The 23,456-nt window shown below is 34.5% G+C and overlaps 1 protein-coding gene across 1 annotated transcript in view; it reads right to left on the bottom strand.

Annotated features, from left to right (window-relative positions):
* Window positions 1-4,906: 4,906 nt before the first annotated feature.
* LOC118204886 (D-beta-hydroxybutyrate dehydrogenase, mitochondrial-like) overlaps window positions 4,907-23,456 on the bottom strand; it is a 36,504-nt gene continuing 17,954 nt past the window's right edge. Inside the window, exons 2-3 of the mRNA XM_035377184.2 lie at window positions 20,796-20,948; window positions 4,907-5,474 (exon numbers count right to left, since the gene is read on the bottom strand). Coding sequence (XP_035233075.1) covers window positions 4,936-5,474; window positions 20,796-20,948 — 692 coding nt within the window. The 3' untranslated portion in view covers window positions 4,907-4,935. The remainder of the gene's footprint in view (window positions 5,475-20,795; window positions 20,949-23,456) is intronic.

The raw sequence follows: 23,456 nt of genomic DNA, 5'->3' as shown, positions 1-23,456 counted from the left end.
AAAAAAGGCTAAAACTTCTACTGTTTACATATATAATAATGTTTATATTTGATCTAAATTCACACTGAAAATCTTCACAAGAAATCCATGATGCTTTAATTATTTGGTACAGGAAATTGCGTGGAGAAACATTTTCAACCATTTTGCTTAAAGCGCTTCTGAAGTCGTGTGCAATGACAGAAATATTACTAGAAGCCCACTTGTCCATTCTATAAGCCACTCCCTCGGTGGCGATACAGATGTGCACGTACGAAATATGCATATGGTACGCGTAATTCACAAGCGTACATCAGTATCACCACGGAGGGAGGGGTTTCAAAAATGGAACAATAAGCTTCTATTGCTCTTGTGACGCTGACTATTTTAAACTGTGCATAGGAGCGCATGTTGTTTAAGTTTTACTTTGCGTTTATTTCACAACTATAAATGTGAGGCGTATAATTTGTTGCTATTATTTTAGTAGAAAATTTTGTAGTGCTTTCGTTTATACGTTTATTTAATCGTCAACATTTCACTTCCTCGAATTTTTTCATGCATTGATATTCGGGTTAATGTTCGTGGCATATTATCGCTCTTTATATCGAGAAAATAACACAAGCTACAATTAGACTCGAATACTATGCATTTACAAATACCTCTGGATTAACAGAGTTCAAGTGTATAATTTTTTTATTGAGCTAGGAATAACTTGAAGTATTGCACTGGAATGTAGTATTTTCTTAACTCAATTCTTGCATTCCTTTAATTCTGGAAGCGTAAGATTCAAAATATGTTTTGTGAATGATCTGATTATACCTATTGTTAACACTAAAAGTTATTTAAAACTTAGGGAACGTACGGAATGAATTAAATATATTCGTTATGAATAAGATAAATTAATTCTGTTTGGAGAGTATTTCTTGTGCAAGCATTTAAGAGTGAATAGTTACTAATGTGAAATTTCACACGCTAAATGTGTAGCAACTTCACTTTGAATAAAACTGTGCATTGGCTGTTATTATAGATCCTCTTTTTCACATAGACTGCAGCAAAATATGCTAAGACTTCTACTATTATATATATATATAGTTCTGGTTATATTTAATCGAACATCACACTGAAAATTTTCACAAAAACCCACGATGCTTTCAAGAAATCCACGATTATTTTGTACACGAAATTGCGTGGCAAAATATCTTCAACCATCTTGCTTAACCCTCTGAGCGGCCAGAGTTTCCGCTAAGAAAGCACAAATTTCCCAAAACTAATATGAGAATAAATTATTTTTTGATTTTAACGTAAAAACTCTCCTGGTATTTCATACCTGGATTTGTTTTCTTTTGATATATTTCCTTAATTTCCTTGACATAATTTAATATGCACGTATATATATATATATATATGTTCTTAAAGATATCACAAAAATATTCTAAGCCGTGGCTAAAAAATATTCTAGGCCGAAATACGGCATCGCCGCTTAGAGTGTTAAAGCGTGCAAACGTTATGTGAAATGGCAAAATTATTACTGGAAGCCTATTGGTCCATTCTAGAAGCCCCTCCCTCGGTGGCGATGCAGATATGCACTTACGAAATATGCGTACTGTACACCCGTGAATTCGGATGAAGATGTCGCACCGAGAATCATTGTTGCCGTAAATTAACATAACGCTAAATTAAAACAACACACAAAATTAACACAACGCCAGGAAGAGGATGCGCCAGTCATTCATTCGCTGGTGTGAACTATGAAAAACACGCGTGGCCGCCACTTTGAGCACTTGCTGTGAGTTTTTCTCTGATGAATAAATCAAACTATGTGCGACTATCGTTCATTTTCTCTCCCAATACTGTTATAATTTAGATTTTTTTTATTGTTTAACAGAACTCCGTCTTGGAGTTGTACAATAAAGCTGACATTTGGCCTTGAAAGAGACTAAGAATTAAACTAAACTAATCTTAACTAAAGGAGATATAGCCGAAGCTATCAAGATTCTAACAGAGTTGGCCCCTTGACGTTAATTGATTGCGAAGCTATCAAGGGCCTAAAGTACGGCCGAGCGTAATAATAGCTTACGAGAGAGTAGCCTAAAAGGGCGGACGCGTGCAGCCAGAATATCTGGTATCTCTCTCACTAAAACAGTAGAACTTCGCGACTAAATACCGCTCTTTCTCATTAGCATTTAGACGTGATTCTAAAACTACGTTCTGGCCGGAAGTGATAAGTTGAAATTAAGAAGCGATAAGAAAGGAAATTTAACTCAAAATGTAACTGTTAATAAAATTAGCATAATCCTTACAAGTATATTTAAAATACTTTGATAAATAAAGACTTTTCTTTACTTCTCGGAATTTACTCAGAATAAAGTGTAAAAGGAAACTAGCCAAGAAACATAAAATTGAGAATATCTAACTAAATACCAATATATTTTGCATCAGATTCAAATTATAAAAGGTTTTGTAACCAAAAACATGCATTGTAAAGTTAGTTTTTTTCAAATGGCGTCCCTTCACAATTCGAAAACCCGCCGGAAAACTTCCGTTTTTTCAAATTTCAAAGTTGGTAAATCCGTTGCTTCCCTTCACTGGGTATGGCTTCAGTTGAGGATTAAAGCACCTATAGAATTGATTGACGAAAGCATGTTAACAAAAGGTATCGGATGTTACAGACTAAAAACATACGCGAAGCTGTCTCTTCACATATTTAAAGTGAATTAAACTCTGAAACTTTCCATTTTAAACTTTACAGTATTAACAAAATACAGGTGGAACCTTGGAACATGAACGCCTCACATCCCGAACAATTCGGTTAAAGAAAAAATTTTCCAATCGAAAACGCCTCGGACGACGAACGATGTCTCGAGATATAAACGCCTAAGTCAAGGATAAAGAATTTTTAAAGCTATTTGAAGTTAACCTCCTAGGAAATTCCTGAAACATCATTTTTACATTTTCCATTGCTTACCTCTAACAAAGTCTGGCAGCCAATGTCTTACATTACCATGAATCCGGGCTGGAGGAAATTATGATCAGTTGGTAGTGCAGGTAGAAACTTTGAAGGCTTTGGCAGTAGGAATGTTTTCTATTTTCTACTACGTTGTGTCTTTTAGCTTTGGGTTTGGAAGTTAACAACAAGCACGCGAAGGAACTACAAGAGAATAATGATGCTGTAGCATGAATGAATTCAACAAGAAATTACTGCAACAACTTCCGAAGCAGTAAAAATAGAGTGAATATTAGTGAATGAAATTGCTTTGAGAGGAAAAGGAAAGAAAATAAGCTGATCCTAGTTCCGCGAAAATGTTGCAAAAGGGGGTAAGATGAAAAGTTTTCACTTAATTATTCGATCCTGATAAAGCAGTAATACTCTATAATATATGCATTTTCAAAAACATGGCTCACCTAAGGAACATAATAAAAAGTAGACAACAACAAATCACATGGGATGAAATTTTAGTGAAACAGAGGCCCAGAGAGGGTGAAGCACAGTCGAGTGGCGCTAAGACACAAAATAATAATAACAAATAAATAAATAAAATAAAATAAAAAGTTCCCAGGATGTCAATTATATGATGTTTTATGAAGACTCATCAAAGCAATAACATCTTTTCCTCATCACTTTCTAGTTATGTCATTCATTTCCTCTTCGATCAGTTATGGTACAATTAAATTTCGTTTTCGTCTGTTTTATCCGTTTTACGTTGGACTTATCTTTTTCATCTTAAATTTATTGTTTTTACTAGTTTTGTGTGACGAACTTGTAAACGGAAAACTGTCTTAATGCTAAATTCTGGCTCTGTGTAGACAGCCATGCGACATATCGCCCGTCTTAGTCTTCCAGTGAAAACGTTTTTCTTCTCTCTTTATTTCTTTTTAATTTAAATTTAGCAATTTACCCGAGTCGTGTGATTAATAGAACAAGTCACAGAGTTGGGCGGAATTTAACAAAACATAAAAGGTAAATCAATTAAAATATTAAATCATGCAGAAAAGTCTGACTTCCTAATCATGCGAGCAAAAGACGGCTATAAAAAAGCTGAAGTCGATTCCGGCAAAGCTACAAGCTGGGCGAAAACAGTTCGGAGAAGCTCAGGGGTCGTTGCTAAAAGCTCTCTTTCTTAATGACAAAGGCCATTCTTATACGCGTTAAGTAATTTGCATCCTGGTGGGAGCTAAAGAAAGTAGAAATAATATCGAAAATAAAAATAATAAGATAATGGGTTTAATAGACATAAAACCCTACAAAAGGTTCTTTGTCCAGACGGTAACATTTCTTCTCTTCCTCTTTCTTATCACTCATGTTGCTCATTCTTCTTTATGCTCCACCAGTGACATAGTTAAAACGATTGAATATTGGGAATTCAACTCGGATTCGATACCAGGCGAAAAGGCTGGTTGCACGGTTTGTTTTCGATGTTTTATTCCCTTAAAATGTCCTCTACGAAGGTATCCTTTCTCTTAGACAAAAAATAATCCTCGTGTGCTTTGCCATATTCCAATAACTTAAACAATCCCCTTCGCCCATGAACATTAAAATTAAATTACATTTTCGTTTATTTTATCTGTTTAACTTTGCGTTTATTTATTTTGCCCTAAATTAGTGTTTCCATTGATTCTGTGCGATGTACTTGCTCAAAAATTACTTCCTGTTGTAAAGTTTTAAATAAACAATCATCTGTAGTCCAGGAATGAATTAATCCATTCTGCATAAATTCGTATGGAGGAAATATTTTTGTTTTACGAAGTTTTCGAATGATGAACGGCCTTGAAGAAAGAGTAAATTCGTGAACTGAGGTTTCACTGTATTTTTAAGGTATACGTACTTTACAAGCATTTTGAGGGGATATATCTTACCATTCCAAATTCGATCTCAAAGTCTTAACAGCAGCATCGTCAGACAATGTGAAATCCTTCAAACCACAACACGAAATTTTTAAGTGTGCAATAATTTTATTTTATTTACTTTTCATCGTAGGTTTTACACTCATCGTCTTTATTTATATCCGTACTGAACAGCATGTCTGTCACCTTGTCCAAAATGGCATCTCTTAACTTGGCTGGCATGACTCCAAGCAAGAAATAACAAAGCCTGTGCAAAAGCGTTGCTGAAATATACCGGTCCGCTGGGCTTTCATTTAAGATCGCATCCTTTAGATCTCCCAGTATGGGAGAGTGCTCAAAGGAATCTGGGCTCGTTAGGCCATAGTTCTTGAGAGTTATATTATGGTACTTGTGGAAAAAGGAACCATAGCGTTGCCTATCTTCTTCGGACATAGCATCCCACATTTCTTGAGCATTTGCTTGGTGTCGGGACATAATGCTCGTGAGTCTTGCTAAGTCGCCTGGTTGCACGACGATTACCCGAATACCGTGATGCCTACGAAGTTCTAACCTCAGTGCATTGTTCAGTCCCTCCAAAGCAAATTTAGTGGCACTGTACACGCTGAGTCCAGGATAGGCTATGGAACCATTGATGCTGGTGATGGTTATGACTCTACCTATTGAAGAGAAGAAAGAAACATACATGCAAAAACATAAAAGGTATGTCCACAGTTTCCAACTTTTGCGGTTTTACAACATAGCTCTCGGTAGATGGCCAGATCTTAAGGGTTTTAATATTTTAGCCTTTAATGAGGAAAATATTTCCCAGCGGTTTAGGAAATTATTCAGTTAATAAAAAACTAAATTAAATAGTGATTTTTAGCATACTTTTTCTTATTCAATTTTATTTATATTCGATTATTCTTATTTTATTTGATTTTAATTAAATCTACTGTAGACATTTGTAATACTTCTTATGAAGAATCAAGCAATGTTTATTCAGTACTTAATTTTATTTTACATCAGCGTGCGGTACATTAATGAGTTTGTTTTGTACATTAATAATTTTTATGTACATCCATAATGAATTTTATTTGCAGTATATTTAAAAGTACTTTAAATAAAAATAAAAGCTTACTTCCTTACTCATGATTTTTCCGTATAGGAGTATAAAAAAATTAGAAAACGGAATAACCCAAAGAATGTAAAAATTTAGAATATATAATCAACTCTTCATGTGAATCGTATCGTAAATAGTTCAATAACCTAAATCATGTATTATAAAGTGAATTTAAGTTCATATGGAGTTCTTTTGAAACAGCATCACCGTATAGCATGAAAATCTCCCTGAAGCTCTTGGTTTTTGTACGAATACCTCCCGCTTTTTTCATATTTCAAGGTTGACAGCTATGTTCCCCAAAAAGAACTTGCCTTTTTTCTGTTATAGGTCAACAAGTGCCAAATAATTTGTAAACACCTTATTTAATTCTAAGCAATTATTTTTAGTTTAAAAAAGCTTTCCTTTCCCTTCTGAATTCGTCTTCCTGCCAGAATGTAAATTTAATGGCGTATATGCAAATTTAAATGAGTTGGAAACAGTATTTAAGCAGCAGTTTTAAGAGTTCGCGGTAGGAGAGTTAGTTCTGAATTTATGCCGCGTTGCTTGGTTTACTAACTCTGCAGTTGAATAGTTGTTGGTAGCCACTTTCTTTAGATATATTGATATTTTAGGCACGGCTTTGTTGTATGCAGCCGATTTAGCAGTTTACATAAAATATGAGCCAGTCGGGTAGCTAAACTTTAATTTATTGTGAAAGGGAGAGAGATGGAAATTGTCATCTTCTGAACCTCATGTACGTTTTCAGGCTACAGGTCCTTCCTCAGAATTGCGCTTTTCTTAATCTAGGCTCTAAAATTGTCATCAGGGGACCATGGGAGTGATTTTTCGTTTCGTGCTTTCCTTTTTCATCCTATGGTCAAAATCGTCTTTTTCCTACGGAGGAAGAAATAAGAGATCCTTTTTTAACTCCACGGGGCCCACAAGCAACCAACAGGTAAAATCGTTGAACACCGATAGTTCGGTCCGAGGTTTGAATCCCGCGAACGGGCTCGCTGCACGGGCCTTTTCGTGGTTTCCGCATGTGTAACATGTATTATTACTATTTACATTTTTCGCCCTAAGCCACTGCACGGAAAGGAGGGATGCTTTCGTGGAGGACTTTGTAAGGGAAACTGGCTCGTATTAACACGTTATACATGGGGAAAACCACTAACAGCGAACTGCATCCATGAAGTTGGAAAGATGGTTTCGTTATACGTGTTTGGATATAATAATGAATACGAGGACTATCCGTCCAAAAGGAGAGATGCTTTCGTGGGGGTTCTTCTAAGAGAAACTGATTGGTATATTCCTGTAACAAATAGAGAAAACCACGAAAACTAACCATGCAAGTAGCCCATTTGTCGGCTTTCAAACCCGGAAAAACTATCAGCATTCTTACTGAGCTCTATTTAGTCTCTAACCGCTCGGACACTGGATAAGTCAAGAAAATTTAAGAACGAAGAATTTGAGAAAATTTTTCAGAAAAACTTTGTAAACAGAAAAGAAATAATGTTCAATTTTAATATTAACAATAGCATAAAACTAATGTAGTTAACGAAGTATTTCATGCAGATTAATACTATTCTGAGCACATCAAAAGTAATATCATTTAATTCCCTTTAGAATGTAATATTGTTAAAAAAATGTAATCTTCCAAATAGTTAGGACTTGAAATATTGTAGAAACATAAAACACTTGTAAACATTTATACTTTTTAAGTAATTGCTGAATGTTTACCGCCGAACGCGTTAAAACCCATTAGTAAATCATTTAATGGCAAAAACTCAATGCTCTGATAAACAAGAGCAGTATATTAATCCTTCAAACAAGGTGAACGGGAAAAACCAGTCAAGGTCTCTCCTTTTATTCCTTCCTCCTCATAATTTCATCCTCTTCTATCACCCACCCCATTCATCAGTAACCCCTACTAACAAAATATTCCCGTTTCGTCCGCTGCTCCCATCAGGGCTGAATTTGATGATGGAAGCCTGAATTCTCCCAATTTCAAAAAGTTGTTGTTGATAAGATCGTTTGTTGAGGCAAGAATCACTACGTAAATGCCAACTGGTTTATTACACTTTACAATCTGATCAATGCACCACTTTCTGTGAAGTAATTTCAGAACGAAATTGGCGTGAATGCAATTCTGTTTTCAATCATGTGTAATTATTCCGAATTTTCATTCATCTCCGTTTAAAACGTGATTGTGAGTTTATCGAAACTTGAGTTTATTGAAACCCTATGTGGTCATCCAGTTGTAATATTCGAAGGCAGATCGTACACATATAAAAGAAATTTTTAAAATAACAATAAATGCTAGATTTGCCGAGAAACTCAATGCAACGGAATTTTATTTACAAATTCTGAAAATGATGTATTGCGAGAAGGAAACACCTGCATTCCTAGAATAGCTAAGATAGAGAAATATGTCACAAAGTAAAAAAAAAAAAAAAAAAAAAAGGATTCGTGACAAACTTACTCCAGTTCAGAAAACTGTTGAATATTCCAAATCTGTTGAATGCACATGGACATGCATCAGTTATATACAATGAAAAATACACAGAGAATAATTAAGATTATATAACAGTTTTTCTGATAGAAAAAATGTCAGTTATCTTCCTGTTTAATATTTCTTAGTATTAAGAGCCTTTTATAAACATATATATATAATCAAATGAATGAAATGGGAATATTCTTATCAAAATTTCTAATAAAAATAAAATTAAAACTAAGAATTACAATTGGAAGACAACATAAGATAACATTCCAATCTACAAAGTCGTAAAGATCACTTTGCCTAAGCTATTTTAATCGACAAAATAGGTTTTCTCTTTATTTGTAAACTGTCTTTTCGAACAGCGGAGGAAGCAGAAAAAAAAGTATCGATGAAGGAAGCAGCAGACAAAATGGAAGTATTTCGAGCTGGCGATGAAATAGGAAAAGACAAAACGACAGTACGCCGACCATTAGTAGTCAAAATATATGACCCCATGTGTATAAATTTCTCCGTAAAATTTCTCTCCGCTCTGCGTTTAACAATCTGCCTTTTCTCGTTAGCGAGATTCTTTCTCAATTCTAGTATACAGAATTTTTTTATTTACATTACAATGGCTCTCAAACATAAGATTGGTTTTGCTACCAGTACTTCTAAACTCTACAGAAGTCGTGGTATTTTATCTATTAGTGAGAAAGAATTTATTATTTTTGAGAATAAATTTTGCATTATCCTATTAACATTACAGTACATGAAGGGACATAATTCAGAGTATATTTTACTATTATTTATTAATAACGATGTTACCGTTAATGCATGAAACGCCGGCATTCTATAGAATAAAGTAGTAAATATAAGTGTTTTTTTATATACTTTTCTTAGGCGTTGTATACCTAGGCGTTATATAGAATGATAAATGCTATTTAAGCAGCCTGTATTAAAAAAGATCACGGCTTAAATAAGGCTATTATTTAAAGACGTGCATTTCACAAAAATAAAGATGCTACTTTGAAAAAACAATGAAAATTTTTGTTCAAAATAAAATAAAAAAAACTGTCATTCAACATTAAAAATAATTATTCAAAATACATAAAGAAAAATGAAAACTGTGTAAAACAAAATTTATGCCTTTCTTAATTAAAAAAAATCATGTAAAAAGAAATTAAAATTAACTTACTTGTTGCAACATGGAAGACTTAAATGGAATTTTGAATTACACATCATTATTTTTTTCACGGAAAGACATTTCATATTTTGAGACTTTCCCTTACACTTGACGAATTTTTGGCCGCTTGCACTAGTCTGAACAATTACAACTGATCGAAAATGAATTTCGTGGTCAGGAATATTTCAGTGCTAAGCAAATTCTTACGCCATAAAGTGAGTTGTGATCTCGCATACAATAGTTTTAAAATTCCTTCATAAGTTTTCAGTCAGTAGAAACCTGTGATAATCTTTACAATTGCCAACAAATTGTGCGAATCACCTCATCCCTTGTCCACGTCAGGAATAGAAATTGGCACAGTAGTTTCCCAAAGAAGTAGCGAGAAATTTTTCTCCGAATTCATTTTAATTTTTTTTTTTTTTTCCTGTTTCATACTTCACCGATTTGTCATTTTGTCATTCAATAGAATGCCTAGGAAATGTGTGAAATGTTAATTGTTTCATACATTGCCGGCCAATTTTCGGCATTCTATAAAATACCTATAGTTATTCTATAGAGTTCCAGCTTTCATACATTGCCGATAATAAAGATAATATATTACAATGTCAAATTCATCAATTTAATTTCGCCGAATTTATACATGTTATATGGATGTCTTGTTCTACATATCCTTCGCTGTCATTCATGGTACGTCCTTCAAGGAATTACCTTGGATACGGGAATATACTGTACCCATCAACAGTGCTCGTTGGTCATCTTAATGTCTAATCTGACCATTTGTCGGTCAGATTGAACCTTTGTTGTTAAGTAAAGGTGTGTAATAGAAATCCCATATTAAATTTAAAAAAATTACCATAAATAAGTTATATTAATTATAGTACCATAAATAGGTTATACTATATTAATTGTTGTTACCATAAATACGTGTAAGAGATACGACAATTAAACAACGAGAATTTTCTTACTGAACAACTTTCTCAGCAATGAATTGAAAATCAGTTCCTATATTTCTTCACAATAATCGCCACTCTCTGGAATTCAGTGCATTTGAGCGAGCGTTTCCCACAATGCTAAAAGACTGCGCGAAAGTGTCCAATATGCTTGATGACTTTAAAAGGAACCTACGTAGTATTTCTTTTAATGTCTTCAAACTGCAGCACTACGAAAGGAATTTTGCAAGAGGACTTATACAGTATTCTAGTTGAAATGTGCATATGACAAAAGAGAAACTTCACGATAAAGAAATAATATATAGACTGCTTAAAAATAAAGAGAAATTACAAAAGAAAGAAATTCATTAGAGAAAATTCTCCAACCAAAATTTATGTAATAAGTTATAATAATAATGTGAACACAATTATTGTATATAGACTTTTTGTAAATCAGCCGCGATATATGGCAATGTACAAATTTTAGAATTATTAATAAATACTAGACAAGGGCGGACGTGGGCAGAACCGATTAACCGTAATGGTAGAGGGATGGTGCCTTCGTTACAACTACTACTACTAATGTCTTCGAGATTTCTTTGGCCGATATTTTGGTTGGAGCATCTTTTTGAGACATTGCGATGACCAATTCTTTGTTATCATTTTTTAAGTGGAAAAGACCTAATATTTTTATTGTACCATTCTATGTACATAATTGTCATACTGAGAAAAACCCTACATATAAGCTCTTTACCTGGGAGGGGGAATCATTAATTCTTAGAATTATGTTAATTTTTTAGTAACTCTAGAATATAATAGGTACACAAAGAAAAAAAACTGCCATTCAACATTAAAAAATTTTTATTCAAAACATAAGATTCTCTACAGATTTCAACTTTATAAAAACTGAAAATACGCACTTGGGCTGTATTGCAGATGCGGAATTTTTTCCCTCCTTCCAAATGTTCAGTTACCAAGAGTACTAAATAAACTGTCGCAATACCGGGGTGTAAGATCCAATCTCTCGTCGCCAAATCTTATCCCGCACAACTCGGTGCCTTAAATATTCCAGAACTGTATGATAAAAAATTGCATTATAATTTGACCGTCGCAGCCGTGACTATGAGCGTAAATCTGCATGCGCCATTCGCCCGATTTATTCATGAAATAGGGAGGACAAGTATGAATCATGTAGCAAGGAGTTTTTTTTACGTTTTTAAGTTTTCCCTGTTTTCTTTCACAGCGTTCAAATGGCATAAAAATAAGGCAAAAATTACTTTAACTGATCTAAGTTTAAATATTGATCATCATTTGTACCTAACTGCTTTATTACATTGTGCTTAATTCTGTGCATTTATTTATTAGTAAAAATACAAGTGTTTTCAAAACTTAATTTTGATATAAATACACTCTTTTAAAAAAAATCGAAGCACCATGAAGGAAGTGGTTGTTTTTGATGAAACTGAATATGTGAATAGCTCATACACACAGATAATAAAATGATTAAAAAACCAAGGTCATAGTACCCGTTCCCGGCTCACAATCATCCATTGACTGTTCTAATTAGTAGTTGGTCGAACCGCCTCTGGCGGCAATGCATGCTTGAATTGGTCGAAGCAAGAAGTAGTAGAGGTTTCTAAAGTCATCATGCAACACATTCTGCCAGGCATTCATTAGTTGTCGCCCCAGATCAGCGATATTTTGTGATGCTCGAATCTGGCGGCCTACCATGTCTCAGACATGCTCGATTGGTGAAACGTCTGGTGACCTTGCTGGCCAAGGAAGAGTATCATCCGCACGGAGACAGTCCAGAGATATGCGAGCGGTATGTGTCCTGGCATTATCTTGTTGGTAAATGGCCCCAGGATGACGTGCCATGAAGAGTCATGCAACCGGCCGCAGGATGGTATCAACATATCGTTGAGCTGTTAAAGATGTACGGAGGATGACTAAAGATGACCTGCAGTCAGAAGAAATAGCGCCCTACACCATGATACCAGGGGTAATGGCTGTATACCTTTGTAAAACAAAGGCTGATTGAGACCGCTGGCCCCGTCCTCTCCAGACACGAACACGGTTGTCTGCTTCAATAGTGATGCGGGATTCATCGCTGAACACTATACGATGCCATTCTGATGGCAGCCGTGATGATCGGCTGCGACACCACTGCAGACGACTCCGCCGATGTTGTGAGATCAAAGGCAAACGGCTTAAAGTCCTCTGTGAGCGTAACCCCGCCTCAGACAAGCGACGTGAGATGCGGGACAGTACCACGGGAAGTATAGACGTGGCTGTAGTGCGTTGAATAGTCGACAATGATACCGTTGGGGCGGTTCGAGCCTGGCGAACAATCATCCTATCTTGCTTCGCATTCGTGATCCTTGGCCTTCCATAGCCTTCATTTCGTCAGCAACTTCCTTGTATAGTTCGATTTTCTGAAGCGCAACCCCGGTTGGTATTCTGCCAGAACACATAGACTTGTCCAAAAGGGGCGGTATTACTTGCTGCGACGTGAAAGTTCTTCTCTTCTCCGGAAAGTGGTGGTGGTGGTGGTGTATTTAATTATGGCAAAGCACACTAGGGCTATCTGCCTAAGGGGAGGGATGCCTTTCGTGGAGGACTTTCTAAGGGAAACTGGCTCGTATACACGTTACACATGGGGAAAACCACGAAAACGCCCATTCAGCCAGCCCGTTCGTGGGATTCGAACCTCGGACCGAACTACCAGTGTTCAGCGACTTTACCGCTCGGCCGCTGGTGGGCCCCTTCTCCGGAAAGAGCTATGCTGGAAGGAAAGAAAGTCCCCATCCTTCCACCCTATTTTGAGAATAATTCGGTTCGAATGGCGCATGCGTGTTTGCGCTCATGGTCGCGGATGAGGCGGTCGAACTATAACAACCATTGCTGCCAACATCTTTGCACAGCAGTGTCTGTACGCTGCAGGCGGCGGCCTATTGCTCGGTGTGACCACCCAGCTTCAAGTAACCCTACAATGCGACCACTTCGAAGTCGTTTAATTGTCTGTAAGGTCTTCGATATCGTCGTAATGGCATCTTTAGTTGCTTCTTTACGGAATTACAATAGCAGCAACAAAAAAAAGATAAATTTTCCTCCTCTGTTACTGTTTTTATACTTTGCGAATTGCGCACTAGAAATGCGCGCTATGATCGCAATTCCTGTTCATTTGCCTTGAAACTTTGATCATTTGCATGTTCGATCAAAATGTTTTCGCATACCGAATTTCGTCGCAAAAGTCCTTCTTGGAGCTTCGAGTTTTTTGCAAAAGAGCTTATATATACATATGTAAGAAAAATAAAGAATATGTTAAAAATTAAATTATCAACGTAAATTTCCCTTCTCAATTCTAAAAATAGTAACCTCTCTCTGCACTGCGTCATTTCTAGATTAATCCATGTCATATGACTCTAACATAATTCTGGTGATGTAAATGGAACTAAAACTCAAGCAGCCAATAGTAGTTTTACAGCAATATTAACTATCCAATCAAAATGCATTAAGAATCGAAACTAACTCAGTCTGAATTAAGATTTCATCCTGAACATAACGCACTTGCTTTTTACTCTTTAGCCTAGCTGGACTGCAGTCTGTCTGTTCCTTTTTTCTTACTGCAAAAATTATCTAAAATGTAAGCTTTTTGGAATAGGCATAATTAATGTGCCAAGTTGTTTGTGACAGCAACATGTTTAACTGAAATAAAAAATGAATATTTAATCTGCCTTCGCCTGCAATTTCCTATTCATTATGGAGCAAAACTTCTGCGCGATCAAAATTCCTGCTGGTCATTGCTTCTGAGTTTGAATCTATTACATATATATAAAGAGAGAGCTTAGTTATAAACTGTAATATTGTAATAAATAATTGTCATTTGTATAATGATTTTTATTATAATTATGTAAGTGTTATATTTTATTGAATAATTTTCATTATATTCTTACAGAGAATTCTAATAATTATAACTGGTTATAATAATTTAAAGATAATAAATTATTATTATAACTATATTATAATTAATAATTACTGTGTATACTTTTTATCTTTGAGCTTAAATATAGATACATTATTAAGCACTGAAAAAAAGAAATTTCTTAATAATTAGTTATAATACTAATTATACAATAATAAATGATTATGATACGTATTTAATTAAATATAATAATTATACTATAATAAATAATTATTACATATTTATTTAATTTTTGAGCTAAAATCTATATGCATTATTTTTCATATTGGCTGGACGAAAAACGATCATATTCTTGTAAAATTATCAAATGTCACGTTACAATACAAGTAAATGTTGCTATTACAGTGCTGGCAAATACAACATTAAATAAATTATGATGTAGGCATAGGCCACTCAGATAAGATGAAAACTTATCAATCAAACTTGTTGACCTTTTTTTCCATATTGCAAAAGTATACGTCTGCTAAAAAATACAGCTTCATGATTTTCAGTGACATTACTTTTTTAAGCGATGGAATATGCACTTCATACAAAATTTATAAATTATGAAAAATAATTCAAAGTGCTTGATTTCCAGCTTTCAGATAACCAATACGAATCATAATTTCTGCTGATATGATCCAGACGTACGAAAAGCATGTGATGACAGAATCCACCCATAACATGAGGACTTCTTCTCCTCCGATTGTAAATTCTCTCTTTCGGACGAAAAAAAGGACCCTCATGTGACCTCTCGCCCCGAAGCATGTAATTAACAGCCCTTCTGGACAATTCTAAGTATTTTGAAAGAATGCTAACCAAGGTTGCATTTAGGACGAGGAGTTAAATAACACGCTGAGTAGCACTGAGGTAAGAATAAAAAGAGACGCTATTCCCGCACCAGGCCTGACGCAATGCTGCTAAGCTATATGTTTTGTTTACATCAAGAACATTCTGATATCGGAAAGCGGGGACACTTCCGCGTAAAGAATTGTTGGATAGGCAATAGTTTTGTATAGTTTAGTGGGATTAACCAAAAAATCACATTTTAGTTATTTTTCGCTAATTTGCAACAGCGATTTTGATTATGAATTTATTTAATAAAATTCTAAGCTACTGCACAACAAAGATATAGATTTTTAGCAAAATGTTTATGTTATTTATAAACAACGATAAATACCTTCATGTACTTTCAAAACGTCGAAATATCGTAAAAATATAGCACACGTTAAAGCAGTTTCCTTTTAACTAACTAGTGTAAACGTAAAAATTTGTATACTTCCTTGGATGTCCTAGATAGTACATTTGTTAATTTTCTTTTGTGTTTTAAACATCCAAATGGGTTAAATAAAATACATTCTTCATCATCCACATAATACTGTAATATGCAGTTTAAAAATTTTTAGGGAAGACGCATAATAGTTGCTCATTTTAAACTCATCATTTTATTTTTACGTAATTGAGAAATAATCGCTTTGAGTTATCTTAATTGAAAAATGAAATTACCTCTAAATCCTGTAATCATCGTTAAAATTAATAAATATATAGATTGATATGCTAATAAGTTAACTTTTCCTTCATTTGTAACCATATATTGTGTAACATTGCAAACAGAGTTAAGGTGATGTGATCGTGCCACGTCCTCATAACAGCTTATTAGGAATCTGAAAATAGGGTGATGTCGATGTTATTAACAAGTATATCAATACATTTTGCATATTGTTACATTTTGGATTTCCTTGCAATATATAAATCTCAGGAGATTATCTGAGTCAGTTACCTGTGCCAACTAGCTCCTCTATACCTGCAGTTCAAATTTTTCAACTCGCTGCCCAATGAGGAAAAACTGGTTTTGGAGATGGGTAGGCTACGTTAGTTGTCTTCGTTAGCTCAGATAAACCCCAGTGGGAACGGCCCTTTAGCATTCGCCGGTGAGGTTTAATTACGGGCCAACTCGGTTAGTTATGTTTGTATAGCTTCGGCTAAAGTTTAGCTAGTTAGAATTAGTTTAGTTTCTCATTTTCCATCTTAAGGTAAAACCCAAGTGGAGGCTTTCTTGTAAGCCCAGAAGTGAACAAAACCTGTGAAGTGAACAAAATCTGTAATCTCTCTGTGAATGTTTCTTTGCGTGAGCAAAAGAGTATTTTATCCCTTCTTTGGAGTTATACTTGTATAACTGTAAAGAGACAAGCGAATAGTCGCTAGACACTCCCATAAAAGTTCTAGTAACCAAAGGCACATAAATTAACTAGACTTTATAAAGTACTAGTGAATTTAGATCAATTACTTGTTTTAACTGCTTAGAAAATGAAGCAATGTTGGTGTGCAGAGTAAGGCAATCAAGATAGCGATCTGATGATAGTGAGATTAATGTTTAAATGTAAAATGGATAGCTGTTATTTATTATGTTATCAAAGAAGTATTAAACTGGGTAAAGTTGCTAAGAGAGGTATTGAATGCTTTGCCAAAATACATTTACTAGAAAATTTGAATTTTATAAGAAAGGTTGTAGAGTCATTATGTTTTTTGGAAGCAGATGAAAATTGAGCAATGCTCTTCCCGGGAATCGAACCACGGACCTCTGGAATACGCGCCCACCGTGCAGACCACCACACTACTAAGGCATGCTAGGAAAGCGGGAGAAATACCTCATATGGTATCTAAAAATGTGTTTCAAGTCAAAAGTTTGAAACTTCGATGTCTAACTACAAATATAAAATTATGCATGTTAAAATGTTTGTAATTAGGCACATAGTAGGTCTGTTAAATTCTTTAAATAGGGTAAAGTATGTAAGGGCTACCTGAAGGAAAGTTCGAGTGCGTAATAAAAATAATGCATGCAATTTTCGTTCAATTTATATATATATATATATATATATATATATATATATCCTATGCAAAAAATTATGATATATGCTAAATTATTGTAAATTACTTCGCTCGAAAAATATAGTGAATGCACAGACATTAAGGGGTGTTGGAACCCCAAAATCTTCAAAAAATTGTGATTTCGGATTTTTGCATTTTCAAATTCTCTACACTTTTGTCTTTCTAAAAATACCATTCTTTAATCTCTATGACAATTAGAACTGTAACAAAACCTAGTTTTAATTTGTCATCTACTGCTTTGACCAATGAGGATTTTTACACAAAAACGCGTTTTTCTCCAAATGGGATTTTTTTATACTCGATGTACATTTTCTCAGGAACTACTGCTCACAGGTATCTAAACGTTTTATGGCTTATTTATTAGGTTCCCTAATATTTACTGAAATGAGCTTTTTGTAATTAAAAAAAAAAAAAAATTGTGTGAGAAAAGTGCTAAATTTTACTATACCTAAAAAAGTATTCTGTAATTTACTTTAAAATTCAAAATGTTTCAAAAGCTCATTTCAGTATAATCAGATAGGTATACTTTAATTACAGAAAAAATTTCAAGCTTGTATCTACAGCAGATTTTGAGAAAAGGTACATCGAATAGGGCCAATTTAACATTGTCGGAATAGGGGTTTCTAATACCCCTTAAAGATTTGCACGTGCGGAGGGTATGTATGCATATCCTTGTAAAAAGCATGTATTTGCCTTAAACAAAATGCTTAAATATTTATTAAATTATTTATTAATGTATCTGGAAATGAAAGATTTATTCATGCTTAAAGTCATGTGAGTGTTTACTATGAAGAAATAATCTAATTACATTATTATTATTATTAAATACATTTAAATTTATAATTATTATAAATATTATCTAAGTATATTATAACCTCAACATTTAATTTTAAACATAAATTGAAATTCTCTTGACAAATGTATTTTTTAAAACTATTAAACGAGAATTGTTCGTACTGAAAACAATGAATAAAAAGGTGTAAAGCACAGTCTATGAGACGCGTATACTTAAGGAAGTAGTAAAGTAGAATTTTTAGAATGTATATTGATGAAATAAAGAGTAATAATGAAATTTGATAAGTATTAAAAGAATTATTTCCTTACATTTTTATAATAACTTTGTTACAAATTTTAAATAATATTAAAACAAAACACCTTATTTTTTTTAATCTCTTTCAAAAATACTCATAGAAAGTTTAATATATGGAAATCAGCAGCAATATTAATGTATTTCACTATTAAAATTAAAGGTGCTTCAATTCGAAAATGAACCAAACAGAGCATTAGTAATAACGTGACTACGATTTTTTATTTAAAAGACACCTCAGAAGCTAAAAAATATCTCGTATTTGAGAAAAGATTTCAGAAAGAAACTGTGTAAGTAGAAAAGAAATAACGTGTAATTTTAATGTTAATAATACAATAAACTTTGATTTTAATTTATCATTAACCAAATAAAATCGAATTACCTTAAAATTTCTTTCTAATGCAATTAGTGAAAACATTTTATTCGAATTAAATCTGTTCTGGGAAAAGTATACTATGTTCAGAAGGAAATGTTTCTTTCAAAATGTATTCTCTCACATACTTAGGATTCTGAAATATTGTAGCAAAAGAAACATACACATTTATACTTATATTTACGATGTAATTACAAAATATTTATCTCCGATCATATCAAAAACTACTGATCTTAATGGCAAGTCATTGAATGTTTTCGTCTCCAAAAGGTGCGCCACTGCTTCAAGGCAGTTCATGGGAAAAATCAGTTTGGACCTCTCTTCTATTTCCAGCGTCCATGTTGAATAACGATAACTGGAGCGTGGTAAGGCAACGACAATCAGCACAATATTCATTAATTTGCAGGACTAGCTTTAAAGATTTAAATACAGTCAAAAGTCTTTAATCCGGACTCGTCGGGACTTCGGCGATTCCGGATTATCGATTTTTCCGGATTATAGATCATCAGTTTAAATCTGGTAAGATAGCATGCAGAAATTATAAAATTAAAAATATGAAACCGTAATTTATAAAATAATGAGCAATTATGATCTAAAGGGTATCAAAATTTACCAAAAAAGAAGCCTAATATTTATTTGTTTACTTTATTAAACATTTCTTTCAACGCGCGGATGCGTAAAGCATACCTTACGCATAGCCGAAATTAGAAAATTGCAACCAGAAAACTATTTGATTTGTATTCGTGATATTTATAATGACGAGGAATTTGATTTAAATCGTATAAAGACGGAGTACATCGAAATTAAATACTACATTTAGTAAGGAATTATAAGCCGAATAAAATAAAAACATCTGCCCTGAAGATAACGATAGTGTTGACAGATCAACTTCCAGTTCATTGCGCGCCGCGACGTCCCCCCCCCCCGCGCAGAGCAGCATGAAATTGATAAACAGATTTCGGAACGGTTAGATAAACAAAGGATATGCTTTTATCCATTTTTTGTAGCAATTCGTTTTTGTTTGATGGACATCGAAACATACTTTCGTTTTCTAGATCCTTTGGGAGCTCCAGCATCGGAAATTCTATTTGACATAATCGAAAGTTCAAGCTTACTTTTAGAAAATTGCTCTTACAGTCTGCAAAAAATAATAAGCCGGATCCAATTCGAAGAATAAGGAACAACGCAATTATCAACATTAACTGAAATAGATAATTAGATAATTTTAGCTTATACCGTTCGTTATACATTAAACGCGCACGCGAAAACGTATTCTGCACTTGCGCAGACGCATATGCGCAGTCGTAAATGTCTTGCGCGCACGAGTAAAACGCCTATGCGCATGCGTCAATGCGGCGCATGCGCAGAAAGATTTTAGCTTTGAGGTCCGGATTATAGATCATTCCGTATTACGGGTGTCCGAATTAACGACTTTTGACTGTATAGAACATTTTTCTTCAGCTACAGGTGTGCAAACGACGGTTATGGTATCAGTGTTATTGCACTGTCAATGCATCTGCTTGTTGCAGTTCGAAGTGGCGAACTCTTTGCGTACCCAAACAACAAGTATCGAAATATTCTCGACCATCACTACCGTCACGCCACTTGGTAGGCGTATACTGCGATGTACGTGCTTTGGGCTACGAAGGCTACGCCCATATGGGTTGGCGGCTAGTGTTGTGATTTTTGGAGTTATAATTTAATTCTCGTTATTTTACTGTCGTACCTCGTATATGTAAAAATTTTAAGAAAATCGACTGGACTGTCAAAAATTTTACGAACTGAAGAGAAGATTTCCGCTTTTCAGGATTTCGTTCTGAACTTAAATTTAAGTTCCTAATTTTTATTTTCACTGAATTATTATAATTTCTTTGACTTCCCTTTTTTCATTGTTATATTGCATATTGTATATTTATTATGCTGTACCATAACTTATTTGTATGAAATTGGACAAAGAAAACAACATTTGACTTAAACAAATAGTGTGAAACGAACCTTTACTTTTCCTGAGCAGCGGCAAAAAGGCTTTCGTGAGGCGCATAGTTCCCAGAAGATTCACTTCGACTTGCTTCTGGCATTGATTCCACGTCTGCCATTCGAATTCGCCGTACACACAGACACCGGCATTGTTGATAAGAGCCCACAGTTCTGGAAAAAAAGAGGACGGAGATCGTATTGTGAAATAAATAATCATACAAAGTTTACAAATAATTTGAGCAATAAATTTGTAAAGATAATTTTATTTAATTCATTCGTTATTTTTACGTTAACTTTTCCCTACAGCTTCTGTTTCTTCCATCAAGCTCACTAGAGTGTAAATAGCATACATGCAGAGCAGTAGGAAAGCTATTCCTTTCGTGAAATCGCCTAACAGTTGCCGAGCTGAGGCTTCGGCGAATATTTCTTAGTGTTCGGTAGTGTTTCAGTTTAGAAGATATAAATTAATATTAATAGCAGTTACAGGAATGTAGCGGGGTCTGAAGGTGTAAGGGGAAGTGCCCATATATTGAAACAGATTTGGTGCAGAAAGAATCCCTTCCTCCCGTTTTGGTTAATTGAATTTATGTCAAGGAGAATAAACCGTATTCAAGTTCAAACTACTGTGTGTAAAATTAAAAATGATTTAACTATATATTTTTATTCCACTGATCGTACTAAAATATCAATTTCTTGTTAAAAGTGTGTATCTTCATTCTGATAGCCTTTGTCTTAGTAGCCTTGTCTTCATTTGTCTTAGCCTTGTCTTCATTCTGATAGCCTTTGTCTTAAGTGAAAGGTGCGCTATTGGCACAAGTAAACACGTGTTATAAATTAAATTTGCTAATATTCAAAATGTCGTTTGCTATGATTACTTAAACAATATGTGGAAGATAAATATTTAACTTAAAATACTGAAGGAAATTCGAAGAACAGTTCAGAAATTGAAAGTTTATTATTATCGTCCTTTGTGCTATTAATTTCTTCTATTTCATCGTATACATGTTGTATTTCTCTTTAGAAATATCTAACAAACTTGCTACTTAGGACCATAAATAACTTATAATAACTGTCTTAATTAAAAATTAGGATCCTATTTTTTCTTGACATGAAGTTACAATATCAAATTTGTAGAACTGTAGAGACATTAGCTATTTTGGAAGCAGGAAAAATGAAAACTTAGCAACGCCTTAGCCTGGAATCGAACCGTGGAACTCTGGAATAAGCGGAGAGCGTGCAGACCACTACACCACGAAGTCATGCCAAGAAGGCGGGAAAAATACCTTATATACTCCCCCTTTTAAAGGGCGACTGGGGTTTTAGGGGACCCAATCGCCAAATTCTGGGTGTGGAAAATCATCATCCAACACCGTTTTAGTTCGGGCGCCACTGTAGAGACATTAGAATCTTTTGGAAGCAGGCAAGATGAAATATAAGCAAGCTCTTTCGCCGGGAATCGAACCACGGACCTCTGGAACACGCGCCCAGCGTGCAGACCACCACACCACGAAGGCATGCCAAGAAGGCGGGAGAAACACCTTATAGAACAAATTATTAAATTAATTAGTCGGCTTTTCAGCAATGTTTTCGTTTATTAATTAAGGGGTATGCAAGTAAATTTCACAGCTAGTTTGGGGTTATGTCCCTTAAAAAAAGTTGCAAAATGCTGATGATGCACGAAATTAGAGCCTTTTTCATTGTTTACAGCACATACATTGATATATATTCAAGTTCTAAACTACAAGGGATGAAATCTTGTTACTGTTGACAAGCAGACTCTATAACATGAACATTAAAACTCTTATACAATTAACAGTTCCTTACAGCGATAATATTACATTGGAAAACTTTCAATTACACTTGACAAGTAGGCATTGGAAAACTTTCAGTTACTCTTGACAGGTATGCATTGGAAAAGGAACATTCAAAACACAGTGTGCAATTAACAGCTTTTGCAGTGATAGTATGTTCAATGGGCATACAGTCAGTTACTAAATTATAAAATAAGAAAATCATCACAAATGACAATTATATATTAAAATATGTAAACATTAGCAATGGATGTATTTCGCTTTATCTACCACATGCTTTGACTATAATCATATTTACAATAACAAATATACGCAAAATATTTATAATGAACAGTATTCTGTAAATCTGCAGATAAAACTAAGTGCAATTCAGTTAGCGGTGCTAAGCTTACGTATTATTCTTCCAGTCTCCTTGAAATGGAAACAGTAATTGTGTGCTTTCCCTTATTTTTATTGCAAAATGATTGCTACAGGTGTTATTGGCTCATTCATGACTGTTCCCGACGGCAAGTTTCCGTAAATTGTTTCTGATTATCTCCAAGCAGTTGGAGTGGTCGGTGTGATCGGCCGCTCAGCATATGCAAAGATCACTATCTCTAAAGCCAAAAAGGACTGAGACAGTGTGTCCTGTGAGAAACTGTCTCACAGGACTTCACTGTTAAGCTTCATACTTATTTTTGGTAAGTATTTACGCACTTTACGTCCGGCGTTGACCTCGTTCCAGTTATGTTGCCATTGCCGTATAAGTTGTATTCTCGTGGTTGCTTTTGTATGTAATCCCGGAAGATAGTATGTGCATTACCCTTACGTTAAGAATTATAGCTTCCGCTTTGGCAAGTGCGTCGCCACTTTCGTTACCGATAATTCC

Source organism: Stegodyphus dumicola, chromosome 9, assembly GCF_044657685.1.
Source record: "Stegodyphus dumicola isolate Sdum_Otavi_A_Nest chromosome 9, ASM4465768v1".
Lineage (NCBI taxonomy): Eukaryota > Metazoa > Arthropoda > Arachnida > Araneae > Eresidae > Stegodyphus > Stegodyphus dumicola.
The sequence above is the reverse complement of the archived record's forward strand: the minus strand, read 5'-3'. Positions and strand labels throughout refer to the sequence as shown.